The sequence below is a fragment of the mitochondrial genome of Citrus sinensis (assembly GCF_022201045.2).
Source record: "Citrus sinensis mitochondrion, complete genome".
Classification (NCBI taxonomy): domain Eukaryota; kingdom Viridiplantae; phylum Streptophyta; class Magnoliopsida; order Sapindales; family Rutaceae; genus Citrus; species Citrus sinensis.
In genome coordinates this window covers 382,506-402,302 of record NC_037463.1, presented here as the reverse complement: position 1 = coordinate 402,302, position 19,797 = coordinate 382,506, and the positions used below count along the sequence as shown (strand labels likewise).

The 19,797-nt window shown below is 45.7% G+C and overlaps 1 protein-coding gene and 1 non-coding gene across 2 annotated transcripts; both read left to right on the top strand.

Moving 5' to 3' along the window:
• Positions 1-7,070: 7,070 nt before the first annotated feature.
• tRNA-Ser lies at positions 7,071-7,170 on the top strand. The gene has a single exon. It is a non-coding gene; the product is annotated as a tRNA-Ser (tRNA).
• Positions 7,171-16,641: 9,471 nt separating this feature from the next.
• Positions 16,642-19,492, top strand: cox2 (cytochrome c oxidase subunit 2). Its single transcript has 2 exons — positions 16,642-17,339; positions 19,408-19,492. Exons 1-2 carry the CDS (start codon positions 16,642-16,644, stop codon positions 19,490-19,492), a joined length of 783 nt encoding a protein of 260 aa, YP_009477469.1.
• The last annotated feature ends 305 nt before the right edge of the window (positions 19,493-19,797 follow it).

Genomic DNA, 19,797 nt, shown 5'->3' with positions numbered 1-19,797 from the left:
ACGCTCCGGAGACATCAGATGAGTCAGTAAAGAATCCTCAGGCCTAGAATGCCCAGTTCGAGTTATGGCCAGCTACGGGTCTTCTCTTCTAAAGAGTACTCTCCCGTAACGGAGCTTATTTGCTAACTTTCCACAGCCAATGTATATTCATTGAATTCAGCTACAACAGATGAAGTGGTAAGCCCGCTTATCTATTTATCTTATTATCTTAAGCGATAGCAGGCTTTTCGGCTCGGTGAAAGAGGTTGTCTCGTCCATCTACTGAGTCAGTGACATAAGTGGTATCCTCTGCAGCAGCCAATTCATTAATCACTAAAGAAGACTCGGTTCCCCGGGCGGATGGGAAAGGAGATGAAGCAACATCAGTTGTATCAGCTACAGAATCTGATTCAGGTGAGGCCTATCTTCGACTTTCTTCTTGCTGGAAAGTGCCATTTCCGCTAAAGTAAGGGTAAGGAATCTTATAACGTTAAGGTGCACCAATTCCGCAGTAGCAGGTACGTATCGATGTGCAAATGATGGGTAATTTTTTATAAGATCGAAGCAGGGACATCTCTTGGGTAAAGACTATGAGCCTAGTTAGGTCCCTTGTTACTAATCCGAATCTGCGGAAGAGGAGTAGGCACCCGAAGATGCTAAAGGAGCTAGCCACTATCATTGTATATAGAAGAGGAAAAAGTCTTTGGCCGCATGAAGAGCGGAGCTGAACTTTTGTGACTAGCTGAAAGTAATCATCGATAACGCCTTGCACACCCACCTTCCCCGCTTTCTTTGGGCTTAGTCTTCTTCGTTTTCCTTTCTCCTTCGGGTAGGGTTAAGGGCATCTGAACGTAACGCTTCCTATAGTACTCTCTCTTTGACTTTCAGTCTAGTGCCAAGTGATGTATTATAATGAAATTATGTTAGCATATATATATATATCGCGTCAGATGTTATGAAAGTAGGGCTTTCTACGAAAGAGAAAGCGAAGATGTATGTGAAATCGAGGCGCATTGGAATCATCGATCATCTAGCTTGTGTGCCGCGAGTGATCAATCTGCGCAAAGGCAGAATAGCGGATTGGCTTGTCTTGCCTCTATCTTCCCGGGACTCCTAGGGCTCTTTCAATTGGCGTTGGTTGAGTTATTTTCTTACCGGCGACGGAACTGGCTTTGTAAAGTAGTACGGATTCTTGACTATATTTTGATGTTTACTAAATACAGGGATTTCCCTTATGCGGAGTTCCATAACGACTTTGTATTCTAAGGTTGGTTGGGGGTGGTGGGGTCAGTTCGACTCCGCTCTTTCTTCTAGTTATCGATAGGACAACCCTAAAGGTTGTTAATCGGGATCGGGGGGGAAAGCATCCTTGGGGCTGTATGCATTTGCCGTAGGTTCTTAGTCTTTTCTTTAGAAAGGGGTGTCCCTTCCTTTGGGTGATTATAGCTGTCTTATACGAAACATTCAAAAACAACGAACGTCTTTTTCTTTTTGGGTTGCCGTTCTCAACCCATGTCCCATCCATATGAACCCGACGCGAAGTTGGTGAAACCTGAGCGTAACTATGTCACGTGAAGTGAAGAACCTCTGCTTCCTTTTTTAGACACCTTCCCTGATTATTCCCCGAAGCACAAGAGCTAGGGTAAACTCGTCAGCTGAATAGCTATAGTACAGAGTTTAAGGGGGGAATATATATATATATAGTCTTTTCCGGGGGGACCAAGAAAAAGGGAAGGAGATATGGAGCCAGTGAGTGGCAACTGGTTCTTCGGTGCTATCAAAAACAGCTTTCTATGCGCTATCAAAGCCACTCGTCCCTTCTCCTTTCCTTTCAGTCAAGGTCTAACCTCGCGTAGCTAATGAAAGGGAATACCTTAGAACAGAACCTACTATAAGCCCTGAGAGCCAGCAAGCAAATCCCCCTTACCAACCTCTATAAAAAAAAGCCCTTTCTCCTTTGATCGGGAAGCTGGTGTAAAGAAAAGAGGTGGTGGGGGCGGCATAAGATCGCACGGGTCGGGCTCCCCATTTCTTCTTGCTTTTAAAATTTTCCTTCTCGGCTCTGCTCTCTTAACGTAATCCTGGGGAGTGGGCTTATAGTCCAGCCTTTCAAGCCCTACTAAGTAAAGGGGGATCGTGCCTTGGCAGAATTACATGCGCAAGCCTTCCTTGTAAGCTAATCCACAGACCCAGCCTTACTCAAATAGGGGTTGAAATTTCATCTTCGCCAGCATTTTCCACCCGGGTGAGCTCGTCTTCATTCTTTTGGGTGGCCTCGCGTCGAGGGGGATACAATTGACTGTCTCGAACTGATACGATAGGAATTGAAGTTCCGACTCTACATGCTGCACAACTTCTACCTTTCTTGAGCCTACTTTTTTGTCATCAGCCAAGATAGTGACTAGCTGGTCGTCGATAACGAACTTGACTTTACCCTTTCCCTTTGGTGCAGCGTAGATGGGCCTTATGGGGAAGGGGCCTTCTGAATGGAGCCAACCAAAGTCTTCCCAAAAGTGAACGATGCCTCGATATCTACCACATTCAAACTGATCTTGAACTGGTACGGCCCGGTCACAACGTCAAGTTCAATTACTCCAACAGTCTGGCGGACGGAATTTTCGAATGCTCGGACTGTCATCATCTTTCTCTTCATATCTCCATGCCCCAGCCTCAGGGCCTTTTACACTGCTCAACGCGCATTCAAACCACTCCCATTATCAATCAACACTGCAGGTACTATCTGGGCCCGACAAGACACCAAAATAGAAAGCGGGTGCGTTTGCTACGTCTTTGTCCTCAACTGGTCGGACAAAGTTGGAAAAGAAGGCGATGCGGTGTATCTTTACTGGGTACGATGAGCAGAAGAAAGGGTGGAGATCCCACCCCACCACCAATAAAGCATACGTCTCGCCGCATGTTGTCTTTGATGAGGCATCATCATGGTGGTCTACCGAGAATGTAGTGTTGCCAGACTCGGAGAGTTTAGACACGAGTATGCGAGCGCAGTTACCAGAGCGGCAGGAGGTTTCTGTCGGGAGCGACTCGAAACCAGTAGAGTCGCAAAAATAGAGTTCACGAACTGGCAGTTCTTTGAGAGCCCCATTTGATAGAAGACAGGTGTTCGCGAGGTTCAAAGTAAAAAGCCCATAAGCCAGGAAAAGCCTTCCCCCAGAAGTGGGGAGAGTAGCTCACGAACAGAGTTGCGAGATAGTCGAGAGAAGAGACCACTACCAATGGAAATGGAAGACATCACGACTGAAAATAAGCCAAGTCTCAGAAGGTCTTTGCGGAGCAAGAAGTCTAATCCGAAGTATATGCAGGCCGACTTTGCAGACGCTGTGTCACTTTCACAGTGTTGTGTGTCCGAGATCGGGAAAGGAAGCATTCAGTGATGCTTGGGCTCGGTGGAATTTCATTCATGTGGTGCAGGGGCAGGGAAGACTGAAGGCAGGGGAACGGTGTAGAGAGAGGCCATAGAGAAAGGCATTTTGACGTCCATCTGCCTAGGACTGACTTGTTGTTAGAGAGATGAGCACTCGCACAGTAGTTATCTTTGCCACGGGACTAAACGTCTCGTCGTAGTCAATCCCGTACTGCTGTGAGAAAGCACGAGCAACCAATCGCGCCCGTTCGACTGATCCATCACTTCGTCGCTTCACCTTGTATACCCACTTGCAAGAAATTGGCTTGACTCCAGCAGGCAATGGAACAAGGTCTCCCATGTCTTATTCTTTTTTAGGGCAGAAATCCCCTCGCACCTTAGCACTGCCTCTGGTTTTTCGTCTTGTGCAGCCTTTATTTGTCTTTTGTTTTTTGGCCTTGACTTTCCCCTTCCTCCCCTTTGCCATTGTCACTACTGGTACCTGACCCCGTCGGCTCGACATTTTTGCAAACACCGACCCTTACTCAATAGGGCAATGAAAAGAGGAGAACGAGGACAGCTGACTACCGCTAAAAGTCAGACTACGAGTACACATTGTATGATTGAAAACTGCCGCTGTGTACTAGCCGGTGCTTGCAGGTCTGACGGGTGCCTTCTCTCCAACAGCTGCTTCAATCAATGTTAAGTCTGACTACGAGGCTTCTTAGCCCGCAGCTGACTACTTATTGAAAGACCGAACAGGAAATGAAAAGTCGTACTACAACAACTGTAAACATTCCCTCCCCGCTCTGACTTTGATCGACTTGCCCACACTGCGTCTTTTTTGAGAGAAGAGGTCAAGGGGCTAAGTGACTCTCGAAAGTCTTCTTTTGTATCGCGTCAAGAGAAATGACATAGATAAGATCATTGCTTGAAGAGTTTCATTGTCGAATTGATCTCGGAATTGGATCCCAATAGTAGCTGCTGCCCAAAGGTGCTTTATGAAAGCCGGTACACAGCAGTGAAAGTACGATGGATTCTGTCGATCGAACGAAAATAGCTTCTTGCTTTTTTTGCCTTTCTGGCTTGACTACTCTGCTTGCTTAACACAAGTGTGATTTAACCTTCACGGACTACTTCACCACCCAGCAAGCTCCGGCTCGAAAGCAAGAAGCAACGGATTGAGCTGCGCGAAAGCCGTTGCTCGTTAGCGCTTTAGTTTGATTGCAGGGCGTTTAGGCTTTACTAATAACATAGAAAGAAAGGGCTTTTCTCGCTTGTTTGAGACCATATAAATATAATAATAATAGAAGGCTTTCTTCAATCGGCAAACAAGGGATGGATCGGAAGTCTGATATGATAAGGCTTTAAGAGATAGGGACTCCAGCGGTAAGAAAGAGTCACTCAGTGAATCGGTGGATCACACACTTGTTGGAGACAGGGGCAGGGACACGCCTGATTATTTAGAAAGTATACAAGTCTTGAAAGAGTGAAGTCTGGGGACAACGGTAAACGTGAGGAATGGGATCTCCAAAGCTACCCGCCCTACTAAATAAGTTAAGTTCGCAAGCAAGGGGCATGCCGAGCACCTAACTTTCCAACTAAGTCCAACGCGATTTAATTGACGATGCGTTCCGTCGTCAGCAAGCGGTGGCCGACAAGGCCCTTTTCCCTAAATATCTTGGGAGACAGGTTTGAAACTCGTTCGGTAAGATTCTCCCGAGGGTAGGCATTTACCCAAGGCACTGATATTCTGAGTCTCTCAATTATACGTGTTTTAGGGAGTTGAACGTCTTATTCTTATGAGTGGCCTATGTGAATATGAACCAAGCCAGGAGCTTGGATTCCTGAAAGTGAAATTCTATATTGCAAGTGCAAGTCGACGTTCCTGATATGAAAGGTGAAAGTGGAGTGAAGCCGGCTCTAAGCAGGATCCAAAGACGTTCAAATCCAGTTCCAATCTGGGTATAAAAGTGCGTGCAGTTCAATCGTCGAAAGCTTTAGTCCGGTCTTCTTTTCTCTTTTGAGTCAGGTTCTTTTCTTAAGACAGGACAGGAAATCGGGGTTTCTCAATATCTCTCTTCTGGCCTAAACTAAGTTAGTTCCAGATCGAAACTGGACCTGAGAGAGACTAGACTTCTAGTAACAGTAGGTGCGCCTTCAGTTGAGGAGAGCTGTTCACAAGCAGTGGTTATGAGCTCTTTCTTTTTTCGGTTCAGAAGAGAAGAGGTAATTCCTTCAGTTGCACTAGTGGATTGAATAACCTTTTTTTTTAGTGCCAACAAAGTGCATGTGTTGTTGGTTAATAAAAACACGAATTTCGATAGGCTGGAGGACAGTAGGACAAAGGCCTTAAAAGAGAAGGCATCTTTCCACTTATCAAAAAAATCTCTTTCTTTTTCTTGGCATTTGTATTTGAGAGAGAGAGCTATGCTTAGGTCAGTTCAGTTCCTTCAGTAAACTTATTTTATTTGGTAAGTCAGAAGTGAACTTTAGGTAAGTAAGTAGTCCCCATAAAAGATTCATATCCGGCACTTGAGGAGGTCAATCTTAAGTGTTGGAAGCTACTGCGAAGGTACTCCCCCTTATCTATAAAGGATAGGCAATTGAGAGAGAATAGGGCGATAACGATAGACACAGGAACTGAAATAGACTAAAAGATGCCTTCCGTAGAGGAGAGGGGAACCCGCTTAGATAGGGCGATAGCCCGGTTTTGATTGAATATCCTTTCCTGTCTTGTATTGAGGTATACCGAAGATATGAGTAAAAGTAGGTAACAGAAGGTAGTTTACTTGCTTACTTGTTAAGGGGAGGGATTTCTGTTTTGTTTTTTTTTATTAGTGAGGGTTTTATTAAATAGATATTAAATAGAATGGTAGGGCTTTCACTTTAAAGAGTAGGCGGTTCGTATGTTTTTATCACCCCCAAATAATAAGTAGGAGGATACGCAGAGCAAGAGCTCTTGAAGTCTACCCGGGCGCGCTTCTTCATTCATCCATTTAGGCCCGACTAGGAACACGCGGATCCAGGGAACCCGGCTCGGGAACAGCTTCTTACTAGTAGGGGCTAATCACAGTAAGAGAGTCCAATCTCTGAAATAGAGCTTATCTCTCCATAGTAGTATACTAGTAGAAGGCGTAGATTATGACTTAATCCAATAGAGTCAGAACACCTTTCTATCTGTGCTCGATGAAACCATCCATATTCCACACTATGCTGCGGGCTGGGGAGAGAGCAGCTCTGCGAAGCTGGGCGTTCAGTGTTCTTATGGGGGAACCCTACTCGAAAGAGAATCGAAAGGGCCTTCAAAAAAGAGCGAGGGTGATCTACGATCACGCTTAGTCTATATGTTGCTCGTGAGCCGCCAAGTACCAGTCTCGCAACAGTACTGGCGCAAAAGGATCAAGGATCGGTCCTTCACTTGCTGATCGTTCGCGAGTCGAACTCGCTCTCTTGTCACGCCTTTCACTCACTCGCTTGAGTCGGACTCAATCACTCTTTGGAGGATCATTCGTTCTTCACTCTCTTGCTATTACCCGCAGGGAGCGCAGCAACAGCAACCAAGGTGCATATTATCATATAGAAAGAAGCGAAGCGTAGCGATTCGTACTACCGGAAAAGTTTCGCTAACCTAACCGGCAGGCAATAGAGTCCGCCGATAGGCGCAAGCAAGCGTAGCGAATCACATAGATAAGCCCCTACCCGCCAGCGCGCGGATAGATAGGGCGGGCAAAGCGCGAAGGGGATGGATGTCTGAGCGGTTGAAAGAGTCGGTCTTGAAAACCGAAGTATTGATAAGAATACCGGGGGTTCGAATCCCTCTCCATCCGCGAAGTCATAAGTTCTCTCTTGCGTTATCTATAGATAAGAACGAATCGGATCGACTCGACTGATATGATAGATGGAATGGGTAGCTTGTGTTATGATTTAGTTAGGACTTTGTCTCCCTTTCGTTATCTTCCGCTCCCCTTGTATAGGTTGGGGAAGGGCAGGGTGGATTACCTTCGGGAGCTAAGTCGAAGATCTCGGTGGTCTTGTGAGTGGTTGATAAACTACGATTGTAGTTTTCTTTAGGAAGTCCCATAGCTGTGAGGCTTAACAGACAAAGAAAACGGTGGATATTTCCACTAGTTGGGTAGAAGGTGATGACCCTAATGAATCGACTATGAAGGTGGCTGCTAGCTACATCAGCGTTCAAATTCCTTCTTCGCCCTGGCTTCGATGATCAACCCCTGGCACATTTAGGTTTTGATCTTCGGCCATCCTGGTCCTCAGGACCCAACACAATTCTTAGATATTTCCTTTTTAAGATGCAAAGGGTGTTGATACGTCCTATCCACATAGAAAGCTTACCCTCTTCCACACATTACCGGTGGATGCTACAGCCGGTATCACTTTGGCTGCAGGAGGGGAATGGTTAAGTGAAACTCTCGACTGGTAAACGGGATGTTTACCCGTCTTGAAAAACCGTTCGGCCGGAGATGCCTTTGTATGGTATAGCAAGCTGTTTATTGTATCGATTTGCCACAGTGGGGTTAGATACAATGCGCTGGCAGCCTCAGCTTGGCAGGATGGGAATGAAGGGAGAGCAAGCTTGGTAGGCTCGACCAAAGGCTCAGCCGAAAGAGAAAGCAGTGCTTCCATTCATGGACTCTCAGATTAAACTGAGAGTTATGGACTCTCGCTTGGTATGCCGCCGCGCATCCCTTTAGTGTTGATCTTGACTGGGATTTCGATGCACCACCATTGGCAAGTTGTCTACTCGCGATTTTATCTCCTTCCCGAATGGAGGCGCTATTGGACGGACTATTTGATCTATCGGAAAAAGGCCTATCCAACAAAGGAGGAAGATGGTCTATATGCTTTGGCATTCCCGCAAAGCCTTTCCCGAACCAGAGATTCGCACATACTAACCCGATCGAAGAGAGGGGAGGATCCTACGCTTAGACCGACTGCATCGATAACACTATATCTGCTGAACTGAAGGCCCTTCCCGCGATAGCATAGTAATGATTGCTTTGCAATTGAAAAAGGAGGACCGCTCTTGCCACATCCTAACGAAACAGCTGCTTCCATCTCCCATGGGCATAAAAGATGGGTTTTGAAAAGCACACCGGATCATCGGCGAACGGCAGAACAAGAAAATAGTGGAAATCTCGAGAGTTTCAATCCCTTGACCCAAAAATGGATCGATTGCTTTTGTTTTGTGGTGGCATAGCCTCGTAGGTGCGTGAGGGGAAGCGATAGGCATAGCTTGCGATGACCTCCTTGATTTTGAGTTGAATAGAACGACTTGAAAGTGAAAGAATAGATATTGATAGGGCCAACGGCCCGATGCCAGTAGTTTCACCTTTTTGGGCATGACATTGCTCCATATCTTTCGATCTTGTACCTGGTGATGTACTTCACACAAACAGAGTCTCTAGGAACAACGAGAAAAGATCTCCTCCTTGTCTTCTAGATCAGTACTGCGCACCTCTTTGATCAGGATAAGCTGACTCACGCACGAGACATAGTCTTCCCAAATTTCTCAATCTGGGTGGGACTCCGTCTTGACTGAAAAAAGCTGGATAGCTCGCGGCAGAACCTCGACCTAAACGATACTACGTACAAAATTCTATATTTCAGATAGTAACCCGGCTAAGTAAGTAACTGGTAGTGGCTGGTAGCGGCATAGTAGATAGTAGCCATTATGACCTGGAACGGGCCACCCTACATATACAATTTGAAATAGGTTGGTTGTTTCCACGACTTCTTCCTCTCATACTTGAAGGTGGCAATTCTCATTATTATCTGCACGTCGGACCATCATTGAGTAACTAAAAATTCCTTGATCATTAGCACTCAGTAATACTACACCTGTTCCTGGGCGTTTTTTGCTAACTAGTGGGTTCCCAACTCACAAGGAAGGGGTTTATGCGCATATTCGAGTTCGTATGTCGATTCTACGGTGAAACACAAAACCCTTAGTTAGACGCAAAGGTACACGAAGGGCTTGAAACAACGATTTCTCTGATACAATCCTTTCTTACAATCTTGACTGGTTGTTGCCAAGGAGAAGGAGAAATCCCGGGAAAGGGAAAGCCGAGAAGACCTTATTCATGTGCTACTGATTCAATAGGACCGGTTATGAACCCAAGAGCGGATAGGTGGAAGCAAAGCAACCCCAAGGACCGGAAGCTCTCACAGCGTCAAGGCAAAGAATCACTCCTATTGTATTGGAAGAAGAGCGTTTACGATCAGAGCTAGAAGAGTGGGAGGGAATGAAATAGCAATTGCAGCGACTTCTGTGCGTAGCTATCTTCTCCTATTGATTAACGTCCTTCAAAGAGCATATTCTATTCCTTCTGTCTGTCCGTGGGTGTGGGACTAGTGCAATCATTCCCTTCCTCACAGCTACAGCTCCTTCTTCTTCTTCATCACCAGGAGTTGATTCAATGGCTAAGAAGGCATTTCCTCCAAGAGTTTCTTCTTTCACAACAACCATGGCATGAGATGCTTATTATAGGATTCATCTTTTTCACTCACCATCAACAGGAAAGGACAGTGTGGCATACTATTCTATACGATGAATGTGCTGCTAGTAGAGCAGCTACTTCTGAACTTTCTAACTTCAGCTAGCTGACTGGTTTACTACTGGCTTTCAACCCTTGGACAGCTATCCTTGGCATGCGTGCTACTGGCCCGCCTACTGAACTCCTACTGTCCTGCTACCAAGCATTCTCTCTTTCCTTTTGTCGTTGGAGCAATCTTTCTTGTATACGTATACGGCTTTGTCTTGTGAAAAACTATAAAATAAGTGAATCAAATAGAGTGAAACGGAGTAGAGGTCGATCAAGTAGTTTCATAGGGTTAAGCTCACTTAAGGAATGAAAGAATCTATCTAGTAGCGAACCATTAGTTCAAAGGTTGGTAACAGGTTCAGTAGTGGGATTCCATACTCCAATCTCCGGTTCCGTAGTCCAATCTCCCAGAAAGAGTCATTCCAAGAACTTCGATGGAGGAGTTGCTTCTAATGCAGGTGAATACGAGGAGGGAACAGGTTCATGAAATTCAGTAGGCTCGACCTTTAGAAGAGGTATACTTATGCTTTCGACCAAAGGAAAAGGAAGTCCGTTCCCAAAGATCTCTGATTCAAGTAATAAGAAGCTCAAGCGAGGGTTTCGTAGGGTTGGGCTTTTCTCACAAGAAATAGAACAAAGTCATGCCGTTCAGGTTAAGTTCCCAAGGGAAGTCCCGAGCAATTGAATAAGTTGACTAGCCAGTCCTTCTTTCACTCGAAGTGAGCCCGTAGGGAAGTAGTTTCATAGGAAAGCGGCAGCTTCCCAGTAGTGGAAGAGGAGTATGCAACCAGTCAGCTGAGTCACTCACCCTCTAAGTAGGAAGATTTTCTATGTAGGATGAAGTGAGCTCTTATATAATCACCCAGTTTGCTATTGAGAGAGAGCATCTAAAACAGCCACCCTCAAAACGATCCAAAACAACCGTTAGTAGCTAGGTGATGATGAGAAAGGATAATCTGGCTAACGAAAAAAAAGGCTCTTTTCAGGCTAAGCCCACCATTTCAATGAAAGGTGTAGTTTCAAACTACTATATGGACCATTAGCTTTGATTCCAACCCGAACATGGACCTTCACGCTTTGACCCGGGGCAGTTTCACTAAGAAACTAGCCTTACGTATTTTTCAGATAGAAAACCAGGCCCACTACTACTAAGCCCAAGGGCGGTTAGGGATCACTGTTTTCTAAGTGAATCGGAAGCTTTCTTTCTTTACTCGAAACAATAAAAAGGATCAAAACAAGACTGTATCCCGCTTTCAGAATTCGCGACTAGCATTCAAAAGTGCTTATCTATGTAATTGTCTGTCCGACTTTTGATAGGTCGAAAGACAAGATCAATCATTTAGTCTAGTCAAAAAGGATCTATTATACGCGAATTCCTTGGCATCTATAGAGATGCGCTATCGGTGACTCGATTCTTTCTCTTTATTTCCCTGTAACCAGAAAGGGCTCGACTTGGTCAGATGGGTGCGTGCCCTTCGGATAAGGCTAATTTATATGCTTACACTAGAACTACGGCTCACGAGGAGGCCCTGGTCCTGACTAAGGAATGGGATCCCCGTACTTTTCCTATTTTCTTTCTTCTCGGGTAAGGTAAGCCCAGCTTGAATCCGTTCCTGCGTCAGCTCCGGACTGGGGATATGAGCACCAGGAAGAATGCTTCTTTCGACGATCCCAGAGGATTCTTACGGAATGAATGAGCAATCCGGAACGGATGACTTTTCCGGGGGAATCAGGCAAGTGCCCAAATCCCGGACATCAGATCAAAAAATCTTCTCTCTCAGTTCGAAGAAGTCTTCTTTATTGTCTCAGCATTCCCCAGTTGTTAGTCTTTCTCTTTCCGCTCATCTGTCCTTTCCTTCCTAGCTTAGCTCTTCGATCTCTCTTCACCGATCATGAATTTTCTTTTTTTTAGCTTGGGTAGGAGCTCCCGAAGGGGAAGAAAGAAGAAGTCTACGGGACAATTCTATAGGCCTGGGATCGGGTATACGATCGCGGAGAGAGGTCGGATCATTATGATCTAGATAGTGACATGTGTTTGTCGGATGCCCAAGAAGCAGTGAATACGGATGAGAATGGGCAGCATAAAAATCTCATGAGCTCTTCTTTTCTTTGGTAGAGCAATTGCCAAGCCTCGGAAGGAGAAGTGAATGGAGGCTAAAAAACGGAAGGGCGCTAACGCAGCTCCGAAAACTCAACTCCTGCGCACGTAGGCCTACACAGCCTGCGCGTTGCGGCTTGGTCGCCATAAAATGCTGCCTTCCTTTGTAGAGCACTTTGCTGGCGCTACGCTATCACGCTACAACTAGCAGCCCCTTTTTGCTATTTCTATCTATTATTAGTTAGGGCTTTTCCCTAACTAATAGATTGGTAAAGCGCAGCGGTCACGTCTGCTTTCTTTAGTTTGCTAAATTGCGAGATGTTGGCAAGCATCTGTAGTCAGTCATCAAAGGCAATAATGGTCGAGCCAGACTACGTCTTCCCTATCGGAAGAGCAAGAACTACTTTTTTTTAGCTCTCAAGCTGTTGACAATCTACCAATGGGACTCTAAAAAGAGACCGGCCTAGGACTGATTGAAAGAAGACCTTTCCGACCAATGGCTTTGACCTTTTCCTCTCTCCAAAAAGGACAGACAGTAGTTATAGCAATCCAGCTGGGCTTGTGCTTTGACGACTGCTAGAGCGCAGGCTTGAACTCCTTACTTTATTTAATAGTCATAGCCCCCCCAAAGACAAAAAGTCTATTTTGAGACTAGTCATAACTAACATAAGAAGGTTGGTCTCAACATTTATATTCGACTGGGTTGAAGACTAAAAACGATTTAAGCCCTCAAACCCGGGAGAGGTCTTTTTAGATTTATCTAAATCCTCACTTCACCTACACCACTACTTGAGAAGAAAGACACTGCCTCACTCAGAAAAAAAAGAAAGCAAGAGATATTCAAATAGAATAGCGAGAGTTAACGTTCTTCCTTGGGAATAGCAATTATCTTCTTCCTGAATAGAAACAAAAGGAGACCTTTCTCCATCTATCACCAGAGAGATTTCATCTTCCAATTCATAAATAATGATTAACTGCTTTAAATTTAAGCGGAATCTTTCTGTAGCAGATTTCTGATAAGGACGAATAAATAGAAAGAGTCTTGTCATGTTTTGTCCCATAACTTTCTCTAGGCTGGGCTACTATAGCAGTGTTTACCAGCTCATATATATATGTCGCTTCCAAACTGAGGCTTTCAACTAGCTTCTTATGATGTATCGCTTCATACTTATATAGTAGGCCTGTTAATGTTGGTCAATCCATCTCACCTGATAGGTTCTCAAGCAGTAAGAGGTTAATCAGTCCATTTTTTTCTGATTCTTAGATGGAAGAATCCCATCGAAGCCCCCATCCTGATTTGTCTCTGGGCATCCTTAGCCAAATACATTCTACCTTCATTGTGGCAATGTCATCCAAGATGGTACAGAAAAGATAATGGATGACATTGATGAGAGGCATCCTTAAATTCAAGTTGTCCACACCACATTCTTTTCCATTCAGGGACTGGTCTTAGAAATGAAGATAGAAGGCCATTTCTGCATTAGCAGGTTACGGTTCAAGTTCGTTCAAGTGCGGGTGCGGCGGAACGAGAGTCTCTACTCGTTGAGGTTGGGGAGAAGTGAATCTTCTTTTAGTTGCCCCCTCTCGATCGGATCCAGCATCTGGAGTTCTGGTTAGTGCTGCCTATCGTAGATAGGCAAGAAGAAGTTGGTCAAAGAAAGGTGAGGGTCCCAGTCAGCAGGTACTCCCCCTCTCTCGGTCGATGGCACTTGATTGCCTGGTTGTTCTTCCGGTTGGAGATGCCTTGCCGGTTGAATCAAAAGATTTGCTCAGATATCTCAGGTAAGGAAGGGTAGCTGAAAGCTAGCCAGCAGAAGAACAAGGGGAGAAGCTGAAGAGGAGATTAAACCAAGAAAAGGCTTCGCCGGAAGAATTCGAGAAAGTATAAGGGTCGCCGAAGGTGAGGGAAGAGATATCCAATTTGATATCTTCTGATATATTGAGGATGCTGCAGCAGTTTGGTTTCACCTCTAGATGGTGTGAGTGGATCAGGGCTTGCGTATCCACGATTTCATACTCAATCTTATCTACTTGCCCCCCCTAAGGTGACTTTCAGGGGACTAGAGAGACTAGACAAGGGGATCCTCTTTCTCCATACCGATGAATCTTGATTGCGGACTCCCTTGGTAGGCTTATTGATTAGGGAGCAGCTTCGGGACTTGACTCCAGTTTCCATCTCTCATCCCTGCTACGTCATTTTGGGCTGCCATTATTCACTGGGCGGTGCTCTAAAGCTCTTTGGGAGCTGGTGTTGAAGTGTACTAGGCAAAGGTTAGCCTGGGTCCATTTGTTCTCATTTGCAGGGCAGATCTAACTACTGAGATCCTGTCTCCATAGCCTTTAAATTGACTTCCTTTCGCTGTTTTGGATTCCCTGTTGGAAGCTATTCAAAGAGATTTTCTTATGGAGTGGCTAAGCCAAGACCTTGGATCTTGCATGCACTTAATGCGGTGGGAAGCTGTTTTCCGGTCATTAGGTTTCATTCCGTTCCGTCAGGTGCGCGCGCGAGAAACTTTAAGAGAATATGTGAGTCTTGTGTGCGATAGGATGTCCTGTGCCTGAGACGCACAAGGTATACTGGTTTCTGAAAGGCCTAGGTCCAAACTAACAGACTTTCGTCATCATCATCATGGCAAAACATCCGATACCCTATCTCAAGGCGCTTATGCACAAATTTCCGAGTCACAAACTCCTTCTTCAGTCGGGAGGCAGACCAGAAGTATGTCTCGGCAGTCTAAAAAGCGTATCGATGTTTCAAGCACCGGGTCATTCTTCTTTATATTGTTCCAGTTCCGAGGCAGTTGCATCAAAGTGAGGCTGCAACATAAACTATCAGTGATTGGGCCATTCGCTCCTCGAAGGAGGAAGATCTTGTGTGGTTCAAGGTCTTCTCGCTTCCCTCTCTTTAATTTAAGGTTATTTTGGATTCCGGCTTTCATTTTAATAGAGAGAGCTGCTCTGAACAGAAGATTTTTCCTATTTTCCGTAGGTAAGGCAACCAAAGGTTCTTTTTCAGCCGTTGACAAGTGGTCTCAACTTGCTCATGTGACATATTTTCTCTCCCTTTTCATCGAAACAAGACCACTACCCCTCGTTCCTATTCGAATGCTTCTCCCGCCCACCGGAGTAAGCCAATTCCGTTGATTTGGGTCCAAGCCTTGATTTTAAATTAAAATCTCTACCCCGAATCCGCTCTCAACCGCACCCTCTGGGGCCGAGGGCAAGGCACTTAACTCATTCTCTGTCCCCTGACCCTCAACTTTCTTATTTTTTCCCCGCAAAGAAGGCATAAGTAGGATTGGAATCCTCTGCTGGGAATGGGGGGAAGGAAGAGAGGGAATGCGGGCTTCTTTCACTCACTTGAGTTTTGTTTTGGAGAGAGCATTGTGGAGCAGCAAAAGGCATAAGGGGAGTCGGAATGGAATGAATAAAGTAGTTTCCCCCGCCTTTCTCCGATTTGATAAAGGGTATGGGGCAATAAAGGAAACCTACAATTATATTATGCTTGAGCGGGACCTCCTTCGTCGTAGACTACATGCCCTTGTGCGGGTACGCTTTTGTTTTGGAAAGCGACTCCATAGTCCTCTAGGGGCAAGGGCTCCAGCAGTGCAAGACCTTCGTTCTCGCTCAACCCATTCTTCATTGGTCTCTCAAAAAACTATACATCATTTTTTGTCTCGAACACGACTTAACCCCAGTTAGCTCAGTACGATCGATATCATCAATGCGGTTTTGACCCCGTTTGGGTAAATGCTTTTTAGTAAAAGTAAAGAAACCCTGCTTACTAGTGTGCCCGCGCAGTCATTCCATTCATTGAAGAAGGATTCCCCGATATCTTCTTATTGGATTTCTCCGTTTCACTCTCTTTTCTGTAGATACGCTATCCCTTCCGGCTATGCGGGGAGAATTTGTTCCATTGACCACTACTTAAGCAGGCCTGGAAGGCCAACTGATCGCTTCATCGATGCTAGTCGCAAAAAGACCGCTCCGGGCAATAGAGGCCTTAAGATGCTCAATCGGGAGGAAGAATTCACCTATGATAACTAGGATCAAGCTTTCCTTGTTTAGTATTTGCTCTTGATTTGTTCTTGAAAATGGTCAACTCGACGTGGCCAGCTCATCTGAAAAGTAAATTATTTCATATTTTGGTTATTACGAGAAGGCAGCCCCTAACCTTAAGGGAAGCCGAGAACCTGTGTGATCACTACCATAGCACTACTACAGCCTCTTGGCCGTTTACTAATGGAAAGGAGTCTTAGTCTTGGTCTAACCATCTGGAATGGTCAGGGCACTCTTGCCATTGCCATATTCATGTTGGTGTGGTTTACACTAGTGCTGATGCAATATTGTTGTCTTTATAGAGCTAGGAGTCACTCTTTTCACTTGAAAGGAAGAGGAACAGCCCTTCCCGCCCTTACAACCCGATTTGGCGAAATAAAGAATATCATATAAGAACAAAACGCCCGATTTGGCAAAGAAAAAGCTGACTGAGTGTTCATTAATGCCCAAAACTCCCATGCCTTTCTTGGTTGGACCAAGGCGATTTCTGTCTTCCTGAATTGGGATAGTAAGAGTCAGTCTCTCTTTTTTGGGGGGGAGCAGAGCAGTCAAAGAATGAAGCAAAGCAAATGATTGTTCGTATGATTGTTCTAGAATGGTTATTCCTCACAATTGCTGCTTGTGATGCAGCGGAACCATGGCAATTAGGATTTCAAGACGCAGCAACACCTATGATGCAAGGAATAATAGATTTACATCACGATATCTTTTTCTTCCTCATTCTGATTTTGGTTTTCGTATTACGGATCTTGGTTCGTGCTTTATGGCATTTCCACTATCAAAAGAATCCAATCCCGCAAAGGATTGTTCATGGAACTACTATCGAGATTCTTCGGACCATATTTCCTAGTATCATCCCGATGTTCATTGCTATACCATCATTTGCTCTCTTATACTCAATGGACGAGGTAGTAGTAGATCCAGCCATTACTATCAAAGCTATTGGACATCAATGGTATCGGACTTATGAGTATTCAGACTATAACAGTTCCGATGAACAGTCACTCACTTTTGACAGTTATACGATTCCAGAAGATGATCTAGAATTGGGTCAATCACGTTTATTAGAAGTGGACAATAGAGTGGTTGTACCAGCCAAAACTCATCTACGTATTATTGTAACATCTGCTGATGTACCTCATAGTTGGGCTGTACCTTCCTCAGGTGTCAAATGTGATGCTGTACCTGGTCGTTTAAATCAGATCTCTATTTCGGTACAACGAGAAGGAGTTTACTATGGTCAGTGCAGTGAGATTTGTGGAACGAATCATGCCTTTACGTGCGCCCGGAAACATAGGCCGACTGCTGAGCCCACTCTGGCTCAGCCGCACCACCCGGGGTGCGAGCCACCCGAGAAGCAAGCTATTACAGCGAGCGGCTGGAGCTGTAGGGAGCCGAGGAGCAAGGCAGTAGATAAGATAGAAGAAGGGGCCAGGCTCCCGGTGGAGCAGAGGAGACGGTTAGGATAACGAACTTGAAACGCGGAGCCCGAACGGCCGGCGAGCGAGTGGTTAGTGGCCAATAGCGCCCTAGTTGATGGCATTCCTCTCTGCGGCTGGCACTCGAGGAACCACGGGGCACTCCATACAGAGCAAGCAAGTCTTAGGGATGAGACGCCCGCGCAAGGACCTCAATTCTCATTAAGAGGTCGAACCAAGGACCTATGGAAGTCGGGGCTACCCCGTCCCCATGGGCAAGGCAACCGTGTCCTGAGGGAGGAGTTTAGAAGCCTTATAGTAGCACGGACTTCTTTTTCTTTCTAGGCCGTGCGAAGGGGCCAGCCCAAGATCGTACTGTTCCTCTACAAAGACAAAACAAAGGCTTTCAACGGCTAGGCGCCACTCTCTTCTCTTTCTGAGTTATTCCAGCTTCTTCATGATTTCGTGCCACGGTGAACAAACAAAACAAAAAAAGAGGGCCGTCTCGGCGGAAGGAGAAGGACCTGCAACGGCAGAGACTACTGATCCTCTTCTTGCTCTTAGCCGTCTGTTAAGAGTCCGGGAAGCTTTGAATCCTAAATCCCTCTAAACAGAGAAGGGCGGGCAGGGCTTCCGAAAGGGCCTCCCCCCTCTTCCCGGTCAAGATAGATAGGAAGGAGCCCTATCAAGTAAAGGCCATAACCAGCCTCTTTCTTTATGTACGTACACCCTTGTTTCAGAGTGGGGCCGCCCTTCCTCCTGCTAATCCGGCCATTTCCGAACCCACCCCATTCAATAGAGGACTTCTCAATTCTTGCGATTCCCAGCCCCCTTAGCCTATTAAAATCTTATTATTCTAAAATACTAATAAACTAGGGTTCCAAACCTTAGCTCGGCTAAATAGGCTCAATGATCTCTTTCTTCGCTAGACCGGTCCGGCGCTCCGCGTGGTTATATTCGTACATATTCCGACTCGCCGGTCATTATGGATCTAGTGGCATGGCGAGGCAAAGCAAAGGGGGGGCAACTACGAAGCTTCCTAGACTCGACAAATCGCTCCGCTTATAGAATAAAATACAAGCAAGGTAGCTTGCTTACTCTCCTAGTAGCGTACGTTGGCGGCAAGGAAGGAGGCATTGGAAAGACTAGACCATACATACATACATACTAAAGTAAAGAGGCATTCGGGAAGCGACTAGTCGCTTCCGGCGAAGCTTCTAGAAGGCCGACCACTCTATATAAAGATAAAGAGATCCATATACCAGTCATGAGCCATCGCTCATGCCTAGAGAGGCGCAGGGCAGGATCGAAGAGCTTAGTGTGAAAGGCTCAGGAAAAGAGCAGAGAACGGGTTGTGTTGTGCGCCCTCCCCCCCATTAATATTAATATAATAATAATAATGAAGGGCTTTGATGCCAGCAAGCAAGCATCCTTGTAGTTGTTGGGGAGTAGGGTTCCAAACCTAGTTTTTTAGTCTTTTTTTTTCTAAAAATAAGCTCCCCTTTCTCTAATAATCAGAAGTCTGATCTACGACCACCCTTCCTTCAGCTGGTTTTGGCTTGTCCCTTGTATAGGTTGGAGCTATGAAGCTGACCTTATTATGAAAAGGGGAAAGGGCTTTTTCAGCTTGCTGCTCGCTTTCTCACTTCCGAGAGACGAAAGGAGAGGAGCCTGACTTACGGTTTCCAAGCCTGGCGCGAAGCGAAGGGATTTCACCTATGATCAGATCAGTAGGCAACCATAGTTTACTTTTTTTGTGGTGTTGAAAGCGAATTTTGAAGTAGGCCTTTTTGGTTTGGAGCAGCTCCCGGCTCACACTATGGTGGAGGGGGTGCCGTGAAGATCTAGGAGTGTGAGCAGTACGAGCTGAAAGGCTCCCATACTGTTTGGAGGGCAGTGGGCATAGATGCCAAACAAACCTGACCCCTAATCTATCGTCGTAGAAGCTGTTCCTAGGAAAGATTATGGTTCTCGGGTATCCAATCAATTAATACCCCAAACCGGGGAAGCTTAAGCGAAAATGAAAGAGTAGGCTGAGGGAAAAGGGGGGAAGCCGCTAAATTGAAGGCTTCACTCGCTCGCTCTAACGCTCGTTTAGTAGACAGCGAGTAGAGTGCATAAGCCCCTTTAGAGATAGGGGCGAGTACTACACGAGCTCGTAAGTCAACAAGTACGGAACTTGTCTACGAAGCAGAGCGACCTCGTCTTGCTTGCTTATGGCGAAGCTTCTAGCTTCTAGCACTAGATAATAGGCATTCTTGTATGGTAGGAATACTACTTTTTAGGCCGACGGAGCGATAGCGAAGCCAAGCCGTATAA